General features: G+C 47.8%; 1 protein-coding gene across 2 annotated transcripts in view; it reads right to left on the bottom strand.

Annotated features, from left to right (window-relative positions):
- RASSF2 (Ras association domain family member 2) overlaps window positions 1–14,319 on the bottom strand; it is a 33,358-nt gene that overhangs the window by 11,158 nt on the left and 7,881 nt on the right. The window contains exons 1-6 of one of the 2 annotated variants that reach the window (XM_019514345.1): window positions 13,691–14,215; window positions 9,740–9,815; window positions 7,354–7,429; window positions 6,421–6,572; window positions 2,732–2,820; window positions 113–273 (exon numbers count right to left, since the gene is read on the bottom strand). In XM_019514345.1, the coding sequence (XP_019369890.1) occupies window positions 113–273; window positions 2,732–2,820; window positions 6,421–6,572; window positions 7,354–7,429; window positions 9,740–9,783 (522 nt within the window). In that variant the 5' untranslated portion in view covers window positions 9,784–9,815; window positions 13,691–14,215. Of the gene's footprint in view, window positions 1–112; window positions 274–2,731; window positions 2,821–6,420; window positions 6,573–7,353; window positions 7,430–9,739; window positions 9,816–13,690; window positions 14,216–14,319 lie in introns of those variants that run through there. The other variant, XM_019514344.1, reaches the window with a different exon arrangement.

The following is a 14,319-nucleotide window of genomic DNA, read 5'->3' as shown; positions in this document are numbered from 1 at the left end:
CAGCCTGGCACTCAGGGCTGACACTTGAATCGTGACTACTCTGCTCTCTATTCTGTGACCCAAATGACTCCTGCCCTCTCCCAGGCCCCATGCCACAGTGCAAGGCCCTCACTTTGTGGTTGTAGAAGTGCCCATTGATGGAAAAGCGATGGCGCTTGATCCGTCGCTGCTCACTCGGGGTGCGAAGATTTCCCCTGCGGCGCACACCCACGTCACTTCTGGTCCTCATCAGCTGCGGCGTCTCCTCTGGCTGGGATTTTAAGTCACTGACATCTGAAAGGGACAGGAGCAAGGATGGTTTTGTCACACAGGACAATCATGCACAGGAAAGAGACATCCATAGAGACAAACACATCATTGCTTCTTCAACTGCAACGGTGTGGGGACAATAGCTCTCTCTTGGTCCTCTGTTTGCACGGCACCCAGCACAACAGGGCATTGGTCCACAACTGTACCCTGCATGCAACATTATGAGCTAGTCAATGCCCATGTACCCAAGTAAAATGTGACAGTCTTAGAAAACTGTTTTTAACAATGTCTAGCAAGATGCACATTTTTTTACTCTAAGACCAACTGAAACTAGTGTGCTAAGATCCTAACTTACACTGATTCGACTACTAACCTGCAACCCCGCTCTCTGATGTACTGATGGAGCCTAATAAGTCAGAATTATGGGTCAATCCATACAAAAGCAAGGCCCCCTTTCTTATGAAGTTAAGCACCTTATTTGCTTTGTCATAATTTACCTCTGCCCCTCCCCCTCCCCTTTTTTAATGAGATCAGGACAACCAGACCAGTGCTTCAGATCTCTGCATGACAACTGGACCAGACCCAAATGATAACAACTTGCCTGTTCATCTATTTTTAATGAACCATTTGAACTAGAACTTAGATTTTTTTTGCATTCAAAGCACGCCTGTACCACCAAATCTCCATCATGCTCCATTCCAGACTCATGCTGCAGGGCACAGCGACTAGGCATTCAGAAGAAGCCTTGCATTTTCACTACATAGTCATTTTTAGGGGCATGTATGGCCACTTAAAGCAAGGCTGTTATATTTGCAAGCTAATACAATAACGTGGCGTGCAACGTGTTTTATAAACTAGTAACAGTTAATCATATGGACAGTTTCTAAGAGCTGGCTCTGCAATAGGCTCAGATAGACCCTCAGTGCCCCAGGCAAGACAGGGAAGTACCGTGCACTTGGACAGGTGGGGAAACAAGGCAGGAAGGTTGAGAACCCCGTCTGCAGGGCCACCTGGAATTTGCAATTTGACCACCTGCAATTTATAGCTGCAGGTACTCAGTCATTCTGGGAGGTCATGTGCCCAAAGCCAGAGAGAATGACTGAGCATGAGTCAGGATTTGAGCAGAGCACCAGAAAGGCCTAAAAAGGCATAACAGCCACCCAGACAGACCCAGACCCAGACAATCACCCACCCAGGCAGACCCAGTCAAGAACTACTCTGGGCTCTGCATCCGCCCCCAGAGACCCGGGCATCAGCTTGTCTGCCTCAAAGGGCACCTCCAGCATCCCCCCTCCTAGCTAACCCCACACAGGGGCACCATCAGTTCAACACCAGGACAAACACTACTGGAAACGGACAAGCGTGAAATCTGGATTCTGTTCCTGGCTCAGTCACTGAGCTGTTGGGAGAGACCCTCGGCAAGTCTCTTTCCCCTTCTGTGCCTCTATTGCAAGGAGAGTCTCCCTCACTAGATGTCTGCACTGAGCCTGACAATGGGGCTTCTCAGTCTCCGTGGGAAGACCAATAACTTCACCATGGCACAAACGCTGCTTCTGACAGCATCTGGGCAGCCTCCCATCCCAATAATGGTCCAGCCTTGCCATGCTTGGTTGAGGACAACTGATAGGCCACAGCAGGAGGAAGGCAGGCAGCGAAACCGAGCATGCTAGGGGTTAAAAAGCATGCCTAAAGCAGAGACAGATCTCCTGCTCCTCTTTAAACAGGAAAGGCCCTTCAGGCTGAACTCCAGGCGTGCGCACACACAGACGGATGGGAAGAGAAAAGCCCTCCTTAGAAATGTTTATTTCCCCATGGTAACGGCATTTAACAATGGCTCCTATTATTCCTCTTTCAAGCAGGGAGTGAGGGACACACGAGGGGTGGGTGGGAGCTGCCAAAGGAAAGGGAAGCACCAGGACGAATGGAGATTGTTACTCAATGGCTCTTGTTTTCATCGCTTTCCTCTGGGGTTTTGCTCTGAGCTTTTCTGAGGCACTTGGATGAAGTGAGACAATCCTGGGGCTCAAGGGGAGGGGGGTGGGGGGAAATGGGAGGAGTGCATCAATTGGCAGCAACATGCTCATTGGGATGTTTACAGCAGGCAATTAGGGTTAGGACTTTACAAAAGCTAGGAAGGAATACAGGATAGCCACAGATTCAGGGGCACTGGAAGTTGAGGGAGCCAGGGGAAGCTGTAGCAGAATATGTTCTGTTATCCCCATCCTTTCACATGCGGCTCCAGCTCTTATTATGTACACACCACTTAGGAGTGGCTTGGCAACCTTGACTGTCAGCTTCCCAGCCTGCACAGCCTGCAATACAGACAGATGAATAGCTTCATATAGGACAAGCCAAAGGCAGTGCCTGAATCCACTGGACATTTTTCGGAAGAAATTAAAAGGCAAAACTTGCGAGCATGAGCCATTCCCTGTCTTGAGATGGGTAATCAAGCCAAGTAGCCAGTCCACTTTCCCCATCTTACCTGATCCACTTTCAGGATCCTCAGCATCTGCCACGGCGTCTACATCTGTTATCTGAATATCTGGTAAGGTACTTGGCTTCGCTACTGACCTAATAGAGACAGATATACTGTTATTATGTAGAGGTGGAAAGTAGCTTGAAACTACTATTTTTTCTTAAGACTTTTAAGAACTGGTAGAGTGGGTTTATTTTCTCATATGTTATGGAGACTCATGGAAGCAGCTGTCCTACCCAGCAGCCCCTCTGTTAAAAATCATCCTCTAAACCAATCAAGGCATACATTCAGAAAGAGATAAGCTTGCACAAACATAAGTGAGGTGGCAGTTCGCCTTGCGCAAAAGCCACAGGCCTTCTGCTGACTCTCCACATCCCAGGGAATTCTCTCCCCACTTACTTTCAGCTTTGTACAGGACTGAGCAATAAATACATTTGGTGCCAGGAAGACCATGGCTGACCTTTTGGATCAAAGGCAAAAGTTAGCTTTATATCTGACAAGTTGGTTACGTTTCAGCTAGACTCAGATTAATCTGGAAAGCTGTTCAAAGCTTTTGTCAGCTACTGGGCAGAGGAGACAGAACTTCTGGCTCCTTGGCCTGGAACTGCAGTATGGAGAAATGTCAGGCTTTTAATCCTATAAAATATAACACATGAGAAGAAAGTTGAAATCTCCCCTTAGGTTTAAACACAGCTATTTAAGTCACCTCTGTGCGTAGGCAGATAATGCCTACGAACAACTTCAGTCCCTGCAAACACGGGAGTCATAACAGACTGTATTTACATTGAATGTGACAGGTCAAATGCTGTCAGACGTACATGGAGCAGTCAGTGTCCAGTAGATAGGGCACCAGACTGGGAGTGGGGAGACCCGAGTCCTACTTTTGGCTCCGCCACCGATGTGGACTGCAATGCTGAACAGGCTATTCTGTCGGTCCCTGCTATCGTCCTTTGCCAGCTTTGTCTATTCGAACTGTAAACACTTTGGAGCACGGACCGTCCCTTGCTAGAAGACTGTCAAGTGCTCAGTAAAGATCGGTTGGTGCCGCTAGGTACTACTGTAAGCCACACAGCAACATGTCCAGTTAACACAGAAATCAGTGTTCAGAGATCTTTAGCATGGTTTTTCAGTACAAGCACCTTGTATCTTAACGCACAGCCAAAAGGAACAGTTGGTTCATGGTTAGACTAAGAGAGTCAATAACAAGTCACTTAATCTACCAGCTCAGTCAAATCCTATCACTTTAACAAGTCCAATAGCTAGGGAAATTCATCAGCTGTTTATTAGTATATTGTAATGTTTTTAACTGGATGTGAAAAGGGGAGAGGGAGAGACATGCAGTCACATAATGTTCATTGCAATCCAGCTCCTCAGCCAGGGCTGTCTGGCATTTCTTATTGTCCCCCCTAGTATTGCCCTCTAGTCCTGTCTAGAGAGTGTGGGGAAGCAGGCCTCTACAGTCACTTCACAGAAAAATGAGGGGGATTTCTAAAGCCTGTTTTTCCATTTTCCAAAGAATTATGGGAGGCAGCCTATTCAACTTCAGTCAAAAGTACCCTTTCACACGGCACTTGGTTTTGCTTTGGAAATTGCTATCATCACCTCATGTCTCAGTATCAGACTAGTCAGTCAGGTGAAGCGGGCTGGATTTGGTGTTTTTCAGCCATGATTTTTTCATCACATCTCTGATTCGTTTATAGGGACCACGGGGAAACTTGATAATGTTTCCCTAAAATCTCCTTCCCTCCCTTTTTTGATTTTTCAGATGATTTGAACCAAGGGGAATGTTTTGAACAAGAAGCTTTTGTTGGGCTTCTTTCTTTCTTGGGTAAGTTTGCATAGTTTGCAACAAATACAGAATTATCTCATTCGTCAAAAAGGGAGGGCAGATGTCTCACTTAAAGATAGCACCCGCAGCATGTTATCCTATGTGAAATCTGCAGGGGCTTTCCTCAGCCCCAGGACATGCATGACAGATAGCGTGGTCGTGCCAGAATCACGTGAAGAAAGTGTGTAAAGGGGTGCTGGGAACCTCCCTCCCTGATTTATACTTTTCTCTCTCCCTGTGACATTTATTAAGTCATTCATGGTTTCTGAGGCCAGACAGGACCATTACATCGCCTACTCTGACCTCTCGTATAATACAATCCAATGCATTTCACTGAATTACCCCGCATCAGTTTTCTTTGAGTACCATGCATCTTCTAGAAAGGCTAAGGCACAAACACTTGTAGCCTGCAACACAGATATGGAGAGTGTTCATTGCAGGCATGCTGATAAGTGCTCTAAAATTACTTGGCAATCCATTAACTTGAGATACAAAAAGCAGGTAAATGTATACCCTACAGTCTCATCTCCCCTAGGAAAACAGGTGGTTTTCTTTAAAAAAAAACAAACAAACAAAAACCACACAACAAATTAGTTAGTGCATTGTTAAATCCTGAAGTGGACAAAGCAGTTTTCCAACATGCATCAGTATGCCAAAGCAAACATTAGCAGCTGTGCCTATGGAGTCTTATTTTCCCTGCTTTTTGGCTTCATTTGTTGACTTTGGAAAGGGGAGATTTCAGTTTGGCCAGAAGGCAACCTTGTCACTCAACCTGCAGGGAAACTGAGGCAACAGCCAAATCTGGTGGTGGGAAAATATGCCGTTTCATCACGGGCTGAGTGAGAGGAAAACTGCACTGATGTAACATATACTTCACGTGGAAACTGCGAGAGCCGAGCTAGGAAAATAATTCTGTTGGCAAACTGAAAATCTCTTTAGGGAGCAGATAAAATATGGGGTCAGTAAAACACACTGGCTGTAAATAAAATTGGGGAAGTTCACTCTGCTATAAATCTTCATGGGTTTGCCTCCCACGGTAGATTTAGTTGTTTGGTTTTTTTATTGAATACCAAATAAGGTCCACAAGTGCTGCAAGATGGGCATTCACAAGGTTAATAGCACTGGTGTCTAATGTATGTTTGCCAACTGACAGCAAAGAATAAAGTATCACCAACCAGCAGGTACACAGAGGGCTTTCCATCCCAGATCTCCAATGTCTATACAACAGGTTATGAGTGATGAAGAGGCGAGTCATTTCACCTCCCCGTGGTTCAGTTCCCCACCCCTCATTTTGCCTGGCTTCTCCAGTTAGATGATTATTTCTTTACTTCATCTTTGTACAACATCCAGAAAAGTATGGTTGTGAACTTGATTGGGTCTACCATGATACCAATAATGCAAACACCTCACTAAAGGGAGCAGGCCAGCTCAACAAGCATGTGCCTGTCCTCCTCTGAGTGCACTGGCCAGAAGCCCCATGACAAATACAGTGTAGAACAGAGGTTCCCAACCACCAGGCCATGAAGGGTTGGCTGCTGAGTTGTGGCACGAGCCCCGCACATGGACCTGTCAGTGTGCCTGGGTGAGCGGCTTCCGCCACCGGCAGTCGTGCGCAGGGTTAAAGTTGGGTGGCAGGGCAGCCCTGGGAGGGAGCCGGCCTGCTCTGTGCACCCTGTCCCACTCCCGTGCCAGTCCACAGTATAAAAAAAAGTTTGGGAACCACTGGCGTAGAAGACACCCCCCCTTAGCCTGCTCCCCTAATGGTACGTTCTGTCCCCAATGATTCAGTAGAATCCAGCGAACGTACAAACAGGATGACAAACTCTTACAACAGCATCTGCCCTAAGGAGGAGGACCACAAACTGACCCATGTGCTCCCAGATTGCAGCCAGAGTGCCAAGAGGAAGAGGATGGAGGGGGCCGGATTCGCTGGTTGTCATCCTGCATCTGCAAACGGATAGGCCGGCGCAAGCCCCAGGAGATGTTCAGCAAACCCTCGACGATAAACTCGCCTTCCTCCTGCACAGCAAACAGAGACACGTGGGAATGCCTCAAGTCATATTTATAGCACACAGACCTCCTCCTCCAAGGTTCCCCAAGCCCAGATCCAATCCATCATCATTAACGAAGCCTCACAGCTCCCGCTCTCTGGGACACATGTACAATAATCTCCACTGGGAAGGAGGAAAGAGGACACAAAAAGGAACGAAATTTACTGGCTGGGTTGCACCAGGCATGGGCCCAGGAGTCCTGGCCTACCCTTGAGGCTTTACTTATAAAATGATTTTAGGTTGGGCATTTTTTTAAAACCCAAATAGCACTGAAGGAAGCCGTCTTATGGACATGGTTGTCATAACATAAATTTATTCACCTTGCCATATTGAAATAGTCAATATGTGCACACTGGGAAGGGTTGTATCCCATTACCTCCTCCAGGACAGGTAAAAACAACGCATCTTACTAGTGCAGGCAAGCCTCCATTTTCTCTCCTGTGGTTAATGTCACTAAATACCACGAGGATCCCACGGAACATTCAAAGAACATGAATTGGGCCTAAATAACTACAGTTTAGGAAATTAAAAAAAATATACAATAAAAGAGCAAGTCTAGCTGATTGTGATCGCCTTGACGCTTATAATAGCATGCATTTCTAGGAGCACTCCTAACTCCAGAACAATAACCAGGGCTGTTAATAGTCAATTTTTGACCTCTCTGGCCTACATCAAGCCAGCCCTTCTCATTTTTCATTTTAGCATTTCCACCTAAGTCACATAAGTCATTTGCTCATTGGATTTCTTACCTCTCTGTGCCGGAGCTGCAAGTTCTGACCTTCATAATATAAGTTGTATGTCTTCAAATGCAACATCAGTTCATTTCTGGAAGCATGAAAGAAAGGAGAGAAAGATGCTGAGGAGAGATGATACTATGGTCTTGTGAAACCCATCCCTTCGGCATCCAAGAACCTAAAATGGTAACCCTCAGGCGACCAAACCAAAGACAGTTAAGTGAGAGGAAGCCAAGGAGTTACCTTCCAGAGTCAGGCTGAATTAAAGCCAACCGGGATCCCTAGGCATGCCCTGACAACTCTGCCACTACACAAGTTAGCCATGACAAAAGCTTCTCAACACATGAACCATCCAGTCCATTGTGGAAGGAGCTGCCACTGGTCCTCTTTGGCCAAGTTCAACCTCCCTCCCTTCTCCAGACTGGGGCTCAGGGGGGCATCGGCATTTAGGAAAATGTCAGGGCAGGAGTTACACCTATGGTCGCCATTTCAAGCTTTTTTTTTTTGCACCCACAAGAGATAGAAACAGATTCCCTTTTTATATAAAATCTGAGCATCTCTTGTGACCACGGGCTTTGAGAGCCAGGATGCTATACAACCTCCAGCAAAAACCCAGCCGTGGCCAGAGCTTCCATTTAGAAACTTAGGACAATGAGATGAGTGGTCAGTCATTCCCTGCCCCAGAGTTGCTTCCTTAAGCCAACTCTTTGGATCATCTCTTTGTGAACGTGTGTCAAATTTCAATCTTTTTTGGCTCCTTGCCCTTGCAGAAAAACCCCAGCCGTTTCTTTTTCTCAGGTTTTTTGTTTTGCAAAACGATGCTGCATGTCACAGTTTATCTGAATTTAATCAAAAAATTATAATGCTCCCCCCCGCCCCCTCACAAATGAATTGTCTGCTTAACCCCAAACAGAAGTCTTTTTTTTTCCCCCCCCAGTTTTCCAGTTCAGTCAGCAAGCTAGTCAGTTAGGCTCTGGACAGCTCTAATACAGGCCCCACACAGTGCCCTGATCGCAAGATTGACACATCTTCCTTTTGCTCCCTGTTTCGGACAAATAATTCATGGCGTATCTGTATGACATCAGCTGTACATCTATAGCAGCAGAGGCACCAATACCAAGAGAAGCAGAATCTCTTCCTCCAAAGCCAAGGTATTCCTCTGACCCCGTCCATCCATTCTCATTCTCAGCAGCCTTTCAAAAACAGTGTACCAGAAGCATCAATACCCAAGCCCGAGAGACAGAATCACAGACAATTAGGGCTGGAAGGGGCCTCAGGAGGTCACCTAGTCCAACGCCCTGCTCAGAGCAGGATCAGCCCCAACTACATCATCCCAGCCAAAGCTTCACCTCGCCGGGTCTTGAAAGCCTCCAGAGATGGAGATTCCACCACCATCTTCGGAGGTTTTCAAGATGATCCAGATAGGCAAAGCTTTTGCACCGGTTTAAGTAGTGAGCAGCTTCCAAACACTTTGGTGCTGGATGCCACAAACGCATCTTTATTGCTTCTTCTGGTCCAGAGTACGGATTACATTACTAAAAGCACCAGGACCTGCTTTCCAATATTGTTCCCAAAGGAGTGTTGCCTGGGGCTTGCAACAGGCCCTTCCTCTACTGACCAAAGAGCTATAACCATAATAAAAACAGGCAGACCTTGAGGCAGTAGGTTTCAAGGCTGCAAGATAGAAGAAATACACAGTCACTTGACTTGGTGCTCAGGCAAATAAAGCAGCCCCCATCACAACAAGTTCAGCCCCATCTGTTCACTGTTCGTGTCACTGATCTAAGAGCTTTCATCCAAGTTCAAAATATGCCACAGCTGTAGTTACTCCAGGAAAAATAAGATGGCCAAGCTGAGGTACTGAGCGTACAAATCTCCAGGTGATTTGGGCTGTTTTATGGCAACCTCAAGCAGTCATTAACCCTGTTTAATTGTCTGACTGGATTTCAGGCTGCTTTGGCTTTATCACACTCGTGAATTTGCTGTTAAGGTGAAAAGAAAAAAAAACTCAGGTGCATTATTTTACTGCCTTTCGAGGCACGTTTAAAGCCTGGGAATACTTTTGCTTCCTTGCAGACGTCGAAGCTGGTCGAGAATGCTTTGACAATGTAAGGATGTGTCTGCAAAACCAGAGGCACCTTTTCCTTATTTTCAATTGTTCAATACTTTGTCAGTGAATGAATAAATCAATCATCAGCCCCACACCTCTTCTATGGATTTTTCCATGCTTTACATTAACATTTGCTAGATATATCACCACCCTCTACCTTTGTCCCCGGCCTCCAGACCTTTGTGCAACCGAGTCTGCCCCTCCCCCAGCATCCCCAGGGAGCTTTGCAAATAAGTCACTGGGACGAACACGGAAAATGTTTCTGCGCTGAAGCCACAGCAGAAATCTTACATGGAAATGTATCTGTCTTTTCCGCAGGGGATGAGGGAATCCATCCTCACGCTCTTCTTTCATGAGGAGCAGAGATCTGAATTGTTTAGGGCGAAAAGGAAAGAAGAGAAAGGTGCATTAGTGTCTCTTTTATTTCTCTCTTATTGCTTGCTGGCTGGGCCTGACCCAGGGCTCACAGATGCCAGTGCTCCAACTCCCATCGGTGTGAAAGCGCCTCACCACAACGGCAGTCAACGACAGGGAGGGCAACATAGAAAGGAAAGGATTTAAAGCCAAGACATGCTCAGGGAGGAAAAAAAAAGCAGTCAATGGGAACCACGGACAGATTATTGTCTGACCCCAGCAGTCTTTCCTGCCCAAGTGCAGGGGGCTGGACCCGACGATCTTGTCAGGTCCCTTCCAGCCCCTAACAACTATGAATCCTGGGAAGCTCCCACTGAAAGGTGAGGTCAATGACTTCCTTTCCTAGGGCCAAATTTGGGACTCGTGATCTAAAATCTGGACTCCCACAATTCCTGGTGATCTTCCAGGGCAGAAATATCAGAGACACGTCTCTGGAAGTGTTTCAGCACGTCCACTCTTGGGACTCCCACAGGAAGGGAGCGGAGGACAGGAGGCCTGTTTATCGCTTTGATTCAATCCTCCCCCACTCTCCCGTGCAACTCCACCGGCCCCCGTCACCTCTCCCCATTAGGTCCCTCGCTCCATTGTCTGGAGAACGGCTGTGACGGACGCTGCGACTCTCCACCGAGCTCGGCTGAGCTGCTGAAGGGGAGGAGGGTGGCACAAACTCGATGCGACCGAAACGCGCACAGAGGTGCAGCGAGAGGAGACCGCATGGACTGCGCTCTTCAGCTCCACTGCACGGACAGAAAAGATGTGGGGTTTTGCAGGAGGGGAAAGAAAGGGGGAAATAAGCAGGGAAAACAAGAAACAGCTGGCTTAAAAATAAATACGAGGACAGTCGGGCCCGCACAAGCTGTGCTCCTCTGGCAGCTTGCCAGTACCCAGAGGTGCCGTGCATTTTCATAAGTATCGACAACAGACGCCCCTGGCCACAATATTTGCTCCTAATTAAATCAGCCGTGATCAATAAGGAAAGGGTTGGTTTGAACTGACCAGCTGAGTTATATTGTGCGTTCACTGAACGGCATGCAAAATATTCACGAAGGACAACTGAACCCCTCCACATTTCAGGGCCCGGCATATTGTTCTAGTGCCGTGAGAACCACCCGCTCCCCGTACACAAAAGGCCAACTGCCATTTTACAGGCCCATCCTCGCTTAAGAAATCCACTCAGTCTCATTTCGACCCCCCACCCCTCCCAAGCCAAAAACCTCACGACATTTTCTCCACTTGCAAGGGCAGGCAGCCCTCGCAAGGAAAGTTGGTTCCATTTTACTTTGAGGCCACCGACTTTCTGCAGCTCTGTGCATTTTGACGTGGAGACAGACGATTTGCTAAATTTCTCTCTCATGCAAACGTGCCCAAACCCACCCCCCACAAATAAAAAAAAAAACAAAACCCTAAACATTTGACCTTGGAAGTGACCTAGAATTCAACTTTATTTCTGCGAGGCATGAGGTTCAGCTAGCTTGAGATAGTACCTTAAATGCCCAGAAGCACACAGGTGCTTAAGAAAATGTCATGCATGAGACACCCCAAGAATCCCACTTCAAAATTGTTTATAACTAATGGGAAATGATTAGATCGCTTATAATGATGTTAGCTCTTCCGGTCACATTTCTTCCTTCCACGTTTTGGAAACACGCAGCACAAAGGAACCCGCACATGTTGCTGCAGTAAAAATCAGAGTATTGCTGCAATACGCAACTGCTTAAATAGGAGTTTCCATGCAAATATATATATATTCCACTATTGCATGCAACATGCAAATGTAGGCGCACACATTTATTCATGCCTTCAGGAAATTACTCAGCTGTCTTCACTGCCAGGCAGTTCCAGGAAAAGGACCATCATGGGCCACAATTTAAGAAATAATACAGGATCCAATCTTGTAGCTCAGTACCAGGATCACCATAAGCCTAAATAAAAATAAAACAACACTCTGTTTCATGCTTCTGAAGCCAAGAGGGGTCCAAACACAAAGGCCTGTATTTAAGCACAGGCATAAGCAAGCATGAGATACAAGCCAATAAAGGGCAGGAAATTCAGTGCAACAGCTAAACAGTGCCTCTATAGTGCACAGGCTCAAAAAAGCAGAACAGAAGCTTAATGATGATTAGCACAACTTGCAACGGAAAGGCTGACTTCGCTTTGCATTTCCTAGTGTATATGCCACCGAGTTTCACAATCACCTCCAAGATGGTGAAATAGCTGAGGACGCACTGAATGGACCAGTGTTTGGTGGGGGGAGAGGTTCACTTAAGAAAATGATTTTTTTTTTTAATTAGAGGCTCAAAAACACATCATCGTCCACCTGGAGTGCAGAACTGATCTTTAGCTTGCCCTGCTACTAACTCAGTGCACTTCTCCATTTCAACGGAAGCGCCTACAAGCCCCGTCGGACATCAAGTCACACACTAAACGCAGCACACCCACACCTAATATGAGCCAGCCCTTGTCCCAAAAAACTTGTACATTGCTGGGGAAAAGCAGTACTATCCTCAAGTTGAAGACGTGAAGTTTAGGTCCCAGAAGATTATGGTCACCCAGGAAATCTGTGGCAGAGCCAGGAACTGACTGCAGATTCCCCTTGTATGTCTACAGACATCAGTGACTTCACTATGCAGGCATACTCAAACTGGTTCCAGTTAGCTAGGCCAGGTACCCAGAGCAGTCTAGCCCAGGGGTGGGCAAAATACAGCGCGTGGGCTGGATCCAGCCCATGGGGCCGCGCGGCCAGGCCGACGGGATGGGATGGAGCTGTGGGCGAGCAGGGAGCGGCGCCCAGGAGTGGGACAGGCAGGTGGGAGCCAGGGTTGGGATTTCAAGGCAATGACAGCATGGGCCTGGAGCAGAGCCACGATCCGCTGCCTGCACATCCCTGCAACGGGCACCAGTCCCATTCGGCCCCAGGCCCCTGCCCTGCGCTGTCACCACCCCGCGATCCTGGCCCCACCTGACTGTCCCTCTCCCGGATGTAGTTCCCCACCCACCCGCAACTCTGTCCCACCTTCCCAGTCAAGTGTGCCTGCTTGCGGCAGTCCTGGGCCAGCCTCCCTGCCTACTTGCTCCTTCTGGCTAGGATGAACTGGGATCTCTCCCCCCACCCGCCGCCCCGTGGGGTATTAACAGCTGTGACAGGGGGCCGAGGCCAGGTCAGCACCCAGCCCCCCCAGCCCTGTGGCCCTCAAGAGCTCTGCACAAGTTTTTAAGCGGCCCACCAGCCCAACTACTTGCCCACCCCTGGTCTAGCCAGTGCTGCCAGCAATATAAAGTTAGTTTTGAGATAGCAGCTTATGCAAATGTGCGTGAGCTGTCATAGCAATGCAGATGTACCCTTTCAGTTAAAATAGGCAAGACACAGGGAAAACTAGCCCAGAGGGGTAAAGTGATTTCCCATAAATCCTTAGCAAGTCTCCTAACTCCCAAGAGCCAAAGCCTGAAAGTACATGGCCTTGCAGCGTCCAACTATTCCTGTTATATTCCTTGGAGCATTTCATACTTCCCTCCTCTCCCTGCCACCACGTGAGATTTGAGTTTCAAAAGGTGCCCATTTGGTTCAGCAGAAATATGGGAAATGGGGCCAGGGAACCCGATTGCTGAACAGCACGTCATAACAATAGGAACTCAGAAACAAAGAGAAAAATCCGGACTGATCCTGGGCTTCAGGGAAAATCAGAAACAACCCTGCTCTCCCCACTACCGGTGCTGAAAAGCTGGACGCGTGTTAAGACAGCCTCAGACCAAAGGCTGCCCATTGCTGACCCCATGACGATAGAGACGTTTTCTCGCAAACCAATTTGTCTCCCGTCCCCGATCACATACTGTTTTCTGGTTAAGGCAGTTCTACTCGCTCTCGGCCCCAGGTGCTACTGCAGGCTGTTGGTCATTTCTTCGCAACGAGGAGTCAGGAAACCTATCACAGCAGCTGGAAGGAAGAGGAAAGCCACTACCACGAGACCATGAGCAAGGCTGAGATCTGGCGGGGGAGGGATTAGGCCTCAGCCTCAGCTCTGCTACCGACCCCTTTTCCTCGGGCAAGTGACTTCACTTCTCTGGGTGTTATTTCTTTCTCCAGCCGTAGAACAGCGATAACACTGATCTTTGTAAAAAGACTATGCGGTCTACGGCTGAACGGAGATTTAAAACTCTTAACTACCAACTGGACAGCATTACTAATATAGAAGCAAGTAATCACACACACAGGATGGGCTTTTGCAATGTACTTCTACAGAGGACGCTGCCCGAGTACTCAGTGCAGCTGCAGGAGTGAAACCAAAACCAGCTCTTCATGCCCTGCTTGCAAGGGGAAAAAGCACAAACCACAGAGAAAAGGTGACAGGAGTAACAGGGCCAGACGGACAGCGGGGTATCTGAGCAGGACAGAAGGCTGATAGATGCTTGGCGTGAAGTAGGGAGAGGTGGTAAATCCCCCCCCCCCCCCCCCCCCCCCC

Source organism: Gavialis gangeticus, unplaced genomic scaffold (genome assembly GCF_001723915.1).
Source record: "Gavialis gangeticus isolate Ggan-Ray unplaced genomic scaffold, GavGan_comp1, whole genome shotgun sequence".
Classification (NCBI taxonomy): Eukaryota; Metazoa; Chordata; order Crocodylia; family Gavialidae; genus Gavialis; species Gavialis gangeticus.
Note: the sequence above shows the minus strand (reverse complement) of the source record. Positions and strands in the feature narration are given on the sequence as shown.